This window comes from Phyllobates terribilis, unplaced genomic scaffold (assembly GCF_046119375.1).
Source record: "Phyllobates terribilis strain yellow unplaced genomic scaffold, ASM4611937v1 Scaffold_4106__1_contigs__length_65025, whole genome shotgun sequence".
In the NCBI taxonomy this organism is placed as follows: domain Eukaryota; kingdom Metazoa; phylum Chordata; class Amphibia; order Anura; family Dendrobatidae; genus Phyllobates; species Phyllobates terribilis.
The window spans coordinates 37,995-45,514 of record NW_027366858.1 but is presented as its reverse complement, the minus strand read 5'-3'; the positions used below and the strand labels follow the sequence as shown (position 1 = coordinate 45,514).

Here is a 7,520-nt window from a genome sequence, read left to right as displayed (position 1 = left end):
TCCGTTGTAATGAAAGGAAATGTCAAGAGGTTGGCTGCCTTATTTGCTTCCCTAAAGCACTAGAAGATCTTTGTACCTAGAAATTGAGAGAGAAGCGAACGAATGTCCATGACTATGTGGCAGATTTTTCAGGAAACATGTCACACTTGCTTAATTACGTTATAAGAGAGAGGTTGACACCTTCCAGGATAATTAGACCTCTGAATTAGAGAGGGGTACACCAATAAAATTTCACTAGAGGGAGGCCGGTTCTTTTCAAAGGAGTTTCAAAACATCACTTTAGCATTGATGGAGGCATGCACTTAAGGAGTAGCAGATGGGTTCAGGATCTTATTACCGCTAATAAACAAACTCATGTACTAAAATTACCTATGTGATGAATCTAGCTACAGTTCTTTGATCGAGTTTAGTTCAGTGATTTTCATACATGTCTTGGTGTTACAGAAGCACACTAGAGAGACAATGATCGTGCTAAACAAACTAACACTATCTCCAGATGTATTCTCGCCTTCAGTATATCCAACTTTGCTTCAATCTCTAACTTCCTCCTTACCGAGTTCTTGCTGTGATGGCTTGCGAAGAACCGGAATCTGTGACAAATTGCATGAGCAAGGTTTTGTTCGTTGCATTACTAAGTTACTAGAAAAACTCACGCAGAATTCGTCTGTAAGAGAGACATACCTGTATACCATGTGGGCCAATCCTGTTGCGCGATATGAAATTGAGTACAAGAGAAGCAAACTCATCAGGAACATCCTCCTGAATGGCATGTCCAGTGTGTCTCACCACCACCATTTGGAACTTCCCTTGCATTTGCCCGATTGTTAACGCTCTGTCCAGCCTGTCTGTTCCAGCCAATAGCAAAAGCTTTGGGACAGGGCATGACAAAAACTTTTCAGACAGCCCCTCATACCTGTATATACACATATAATGGAGGGTGAAATAATATAATTAGTTATTTTGTAGACATGAATTGAATGAAGAATAGAGATGTAAGTTCACATAAAGCTAGGGATGAGAGTGAAAGGATCAGAAAACACAGGAACTTTTGCACATTTTTTCAGAACATCTGACATAACAATCAAATCTAATTTATAATCCATATGGAAATATTAATCTAGACAAATTTTTTTCTTCCAATATTCCAATTAGTTCGTGTAAACTGCATATCCCACCACAACAAATGAGACATGAGAGTGAAAGGAAAGGAAAGGAAAAGCATACCAGCCTCTCCAGTATTGTTCTGTTTCCCTAAGCTGTGCTCGGTGGACATAACTATCAAAAACAACAGAGGATTTTAATTTTAGATATAAACGCAAAATATAAGGGAAAGTAAAATCGCATAAATATTGTTAGGAAACAGCTGCTAGTGTTGATATTTTTAACATATGTGAGGAATAGATTTCAAATATTTCATAGTAGCTGCCAGACAACTCTTGGAAATAAACTGCTTTGACCTCACTTTATATAGCTGCTTTCACACAAGAATACTCTTAGAAAAAGTATTCTTATGATTGTTCATTGTAGTTTCAACTATTTATTATACAAATTCTAGTAACTAAGCTAGTTTATTTAGAAGCATATTTACATATTCCAGTTTCAAGTTCACAAACAACTGAATGTGCAATTTAAGCCAACATTAGATAGCCAAATAGTATGAGGCAAAAAAGTAAGGAGTTGATATTAATATAAGATTGGGATTGAAAAGTACTAAATTGAGTCCGACAAAACTTAGGACTTGTTTGATAGGTTATTGGAATCGAGCTGGAACATAAAATGACTTGAATGTGGGGATTGAAACTGTGAAACAAATTATGGTTTAGTAATTTCATATGAATCTCTTTGACACATTCAGCTTCTCTCAGGCTCTCACATACATATCAATGTGAGTGAAGATCTAGCTTTTTATAAAACATACAAAATTTACGATGCTCACTAAACATTATCAATGTCTTTTTTGCTATCGTAATTTACCAAACAACTCCTAGTCAAGGATTGAGATAGTAAAGCTATTAAATTCAGAATTAGCAGAGCTTTACAAATGAAGATCAAAATAATGCAAATAATATTTCAAGAATTACAAAAATGAATTCTACCAACAAAATTTATTGATATGCACTGACTACAGAATATATAGGACAAACTCCCCGTCCTCTTGTTGCACCCAGAAAAAGTTCCAAATCAGTCTTTGCTCAAGAATACATACTGTAATATATTAAGTTTTGGTATTGGCTACTAGCTCTCTAAATTTTTTTTCCAAATTATTAGATATGAAAGATTATTTAGATCAAGCATTGTTCACTGAAAAAGATTATAAGCTAAAATAATTCATGATGCATTACGAAGTTATATGATATATTCTCAATTTTAATTAATTGGATGGGTTTTAGGGGGGAGATTATAGTACATGATTTTCAATACAGAAGATAAACACTCACAAATACATAGAGGATTATAACATAAGTTGACATGATATATAACTATTAGATGGCTATCGGAAAGTGGAAGTAAATGGCAACTCATAAGCTCATAAGAACAAGAAATTACAATATCAAATAATGCATAGAGTAACTAACCAGCCCTTTGAATCATCAAACTTCCATGTGCTAGGAACAGAGACGCGGGCTGACTCAAGATTTCTCAGAGTACCTCCCTTGATGGACCATTCAATCTATGAAGAAATAAAACTCTAGCAATCAGTAAACTTGAAATTACATTTAGATCACATAATCATAATCAGTGGTTACTGATTTAGCTATTATAGTACTGACTTACATCTTAGTCAGTAATTAATAGACAAGTTAGAAAAATATGCAAATCATAACCTTAATGCTTTTCTAGATTTTCATCTACAGCTGTGATCATAAAAATTGTATGCTATAGCAATGCATTATTAGCAGCCATGCACATCTTATTCAAAAGTTCAATTGCTAACACAGGAATGCATATGATCATCAACAGTTTTTACTTGATAGCAATAGAACACAAGATGTTGTTACCCAAGGGTGGAGTAAGTAAAAGGAAGAAACTGCATTAGCAGAAAAGTAAAGTAGCAGCACACCTAGTATTCTTGTTTATGGATACCGAAATATCTATCTATAACTATGAATAAGGATCCGGTGAAAACAATCCTTATGGTGTGAAGTGCGAACTTTCTCGGGTACACATATAACACGCTAATGTTCACATATAACACGCTAATGTTCACATCTAAAGGGATAAAAAAATCACCCAGAAAACGTAAAAAAAAATAAAAATAACAGTTCACCATTAATTACAAAAATGCCACCGCGTGGATTCATTAAAAAACCCATCTTTTAATCTCAGCCCTCATTTTCTAATCTATGGCTCAACATGCTTCGCACTTCACACCATAAGGGTTGTTTTCACCGGAACTCACCTCCTATAACTATTACTAAAGCCGGTCTTCTCTTTCCTACGTATCATTCATCTAGATAAGCCACATCATCATTATTATTTTCAAATTTATTTAATTACCCTTATATGTTTATCTTAATTGCATTTTCTCTATTCAATTATCTATACATGAATACTATATATGTTTTACAAGCTAGATTAACTATTCAAATATTATTTCAGCTATTTCCTTATTTCTTATAGTATTTATACCATAAGAAAGTATCAATACATATATGGATATCATATAAAATTTTAATTTACTTATAGACAAAACTAAAATAAACAAAAATCATGCGAAGAAATAATCTTTAATTTCATTTACTATTTTTTTCATAGAACTATATAATGTCTTCCGAATTAATTGGTTGTATTTTAAAGCATATGTAAATAATAATACTTAATTTAACTTTTGGTACATGGTTTTCTAAAACTATACTTTAATATTGACACCATACAAGGGACATGTATTAATTATATCAAGATTTTATCATTATTTTATATATTATTCATATTTGCCTATTATAGTTGTATTATAAGAAAATATGCTAGTTTCAATACTATAAAAGAAATAGTCAACCAAGAAAGATGCAGCACCACTAATTTTCTTATTCATGCAAACCAAAATATTCCAATACTATAAGAGAAAATAACACAATATGATGAATTGCTTATTGGTTATCCATTTGGCGTTTTTGTCGATTTTTCGTGATGTTTTGGAGTTGGAGACTCTCTTGAAGGAGATTTTTTCAGAAGAGGGGAAGAAATAAAGTTAATTCTCATGTTTTGTACTTTTATAAAAAGACAAGGGCAAAAGGATAATTGACAAATTTGAACAGGAAACCTAATGGAAGTTGGGGATGGGTAACTTTGGGTTAAACAGAGGGTGAAATTCGGGTGGTTAAAAATCATATTCAATATTAAGAGTGGTTTCCTGCAAAAATCAACAAATAACAAGTGCTTCCCTGCAAAAATGCCTAGCCATTTCCATAATAAGTATAATCGGAAAGTTTAAGAACAGACTTACTGCTTTTTCAATGCTTGGAAAATGTTGCATTTGGTTTGAAAGAATCTTTTGCATGTGAATTAAGGAAGCCATGGCTGTCCCCTGAAACAAATATAGAGTATGTTGTGATTGGATGAACAATAATTAATGCTAATTAATACCAACAATGAGGGTTAATTGTTATAACCTCAACAACATCCACAACTACCAGGCCAGCCAATGTACGCAGTGTTCTCTTGGCAGCAACATGAATAGCAACAGAACCACCCATGCTGATAATGGCATCATGTGGAATATATTACTGATGAATGTGGCTTGAATGCATTTTATTGCAGGTTACAATGCTAATAATAACTAGATATGAGATATGGTTATAGATCATGGACAGAGTTGTAATACAAGATAATCCCTTATCTTGAATTATCTCATTAGTAGTTACCCTCATCCAGTTCTAGAGTATTCTTCAGAGTAAGGATCAATCTAAAAACTAGATAAGGATAATCTTAAATATCCAGAATATAATTCTAGAGAATTCTCTACTAAAGTTCCTAAGCCGTCATCCATAAATAGGCTTAGTGATTGTTATGTAAGAAATGTTTTGGCTACAGAATAAATAAAATCAGAATTGAAGGACCCAGATCCCAACAGACTCTATGATGGGTCCAAATAACTGTAAATAGGACAGGGTTATAAATTCCAAAGAAATTCAAAAGGGTTTGTTAGGTGGAAAACTTTATCTAGAGTTTACTGTTTATAAGATATGTTATTTATTAATATGTTTGGTAATTGATATTCGTGCAAAATGCAAAATATTTATGACGTGTTAGTAATTTAAAAAAATATAACATACACGAACACTTAAGAAATATGTTTTTAAATTAAACAAAAAACTCGTTTACAAACAAGTTCCCAGACAGACCCATATTGTGAATCAAATAGGGGGTCCAGGCAGACATAACGAAATGACAATGTACTGCTCAAGGACTCTTGATTATGGGTCATTTAGGACATACATTTTGTGATTGAAAGAGTTGGCCCTAATTAAGTTCATCACTGAAAACAGCTTTAATGTCATATAACCGACTAGCAAAATATCCTTGATCTAGGGGTAGAATGGACTGTCTGGAAATGCTTACACTGCCTGTTAGTCCATTACAGTTAAACAATCATAAAGCTGCAAAGTTTTTATAAGTTTCCAAAATAATTCCTTTCCATTGATGGTCAGATAGGAAACTTCAATCAGGATACAATATGCTGAAAGAGATATGTTGCAATTGTAAAGGAGAAAACAACAAAAATTGTACCTGTGGCCAACAAGCACAATAGCTGGAGGGGATTCACCATACATTGTCTTCAAAACAGCCATAACATCATTGCACATAGTCTGTAGGTTATAAGTTACAACTTCAGTTTATGTGGAGCAAGGAATCACCAAATTCCTTCAAAAATTTATATTATATACAGGAAAAAACAAATCTTGGGCAGTATCATCACCTCAGTGGACAAATCAAGATCGTTTTCTGTGATTGATTTACCATGTCCTCTCATGTCCATGGCCACAACCTGAGCTTTCTCTTTGATTTGTGCAGCTGCCAATGCAAATGAGAGCCTACACAGATGGAATGAATCACCCTGATCAGGAGAGAAATGTTATGTGGCACATGCCATTACGATTCATCTCATCGAAGTTTGGATTACAACTATGTTTTAGTTCACCTATTTCAGTTAAGTTTGACCTCATATTGGACAAATTCTACTAATTAGAATTCTGTTACATATTCCTCACATTACACTAGCTAAAACAAGATATTAAGAATCATTGGAAAAAAAAAATGAAAACTAGCAAGTAGTAGAAAAGTGAACATGGCATTTACTCAGATAGAAACGAGGAAGATGATGGCAAAGAAGAAAAGGAGAAGTACGGTTATTACCCAGAATAGCCGCCACCATGAAGACAAAAAACCACAGGTCCTTCTGATCCTGCTTTGTATACATGAAATGCCTAATCATTCCGAAAACATTACAATAGAATAGTTAGAAAAACCTCGAAAGAGAGGACCTTCCCCAAAACTGCGAGACAAGTTGATAAAATTTGCCTCACATCGTCGGAATCTGGAATTGCAATATCAACTTCTTGATCAAAGTAACCCATCCAATCCACTGGCGAGTACTTCTTCGATGGATCCCTGGAAAATGCCCGAAACAAATGAACCAACCGATTTTCTATAGAAACTCAATCGATCAAAATTGAGAGGACAGAAGAATAAACTGATCAACTACTACGAAAAGTAGCGTGAGTTAAATTGAAATTATTCGCAAGACAAGATAAATATAAGAAACACACATGATTCTGTTAAATTGAAATTAGGGGTTGAATCGCGTAGAGCGGAAGAGCAGACTACTGAGCAGAAATGGTGGGTTTCTTCATGTTCAGGACTTCAGGGTAGCTTTCTTTTAAGTTTGAAGTCACAATTCTGGAAATTCGCATTACTAAAAAAAAAAAGAAAAATAATACAGCAGGCTTTCAATTTGGTACGAAGAGCTTTCTACTTGGCTGTATATATCTCCTAGGGGTGATCAAACGGATATCCGGCTAAAAATTTTAGTGATATCTCGATTCGTATCCGATCTGGTATAAGTCGGAAATCCGGTTAAGCTGGATCGAGTAGGACCGAATAGTTATACTGGAAATCCAAATATTCGGTTTGTAAGAAAATAATGATTTAACTTCTCTTTTTATTTTCAAATCAATATATAACTAATAATTAAGAAATAATAAATTCAGAATTTTATTTAATAATTTATTGTGAATATATTAAACATTCATCTTCTCTGGGAAGAACATGGAACAAACGGCTTTTGTCATAGTTTGATGTATAGACCATTGCGATTAAAAGTTTATACTCAATGTAATGTATAATTAACGCGAATTTTATTTGAAAATTTGAAACTAAACTATTAGCATTAAATTAATTATGTATATATTATCTAGTTTTAGAAAACATATATAATATAATTAGTATTCCCGTATATCTGGTTTGAAAATTATCATGATCCGTATCCGGTCCGGATACCCGGTAATATAAGCCGGCTCGGA

The 7,520-nt window shown here is 33.4% G+C and overlaps 1 protein-coding gene across 1 annotated transcript; it reads right to left on the bottom strand.

The window, feature by feature from the left end:
• Nucleotides 1-386: 386 nt before the first annotated feature.
• On the bottom strand, nucleotides 387-7,308 carry LOC141248832 (protein phosphatase methylesterase 1-like). The gene is made up of 13 exons (XM_073669465.1): nucleotides 7,278-7,308; nucleotides 6,826-6,913; nucleotides 6,525-6,609; nucleotides 6,355-6,425; nucleotides 5,918-6,032; nucleotides 5,728-5,807; nucleotides 4,611-4,695; nucleotides 4,445-4,525; nucleotides 2,577-2,671; nucleotides 1,225-1,275; nucleotides 682-913; nucleotides 554-590; nucleotides 387-451 (listed from the first exon to the last, which is right to left on the bottom strand). Exons 1-13 carry the CDS (start codon nucleotides 7,306-7,308, stop codon nucleotides 387-389), a joined length of 1,116 nt encoding a protein of 371 aa, XP_073525566.1.
• Between the last annotated feature and the right edge of the window lie 212 nt (nucleotides 7,309-7,520).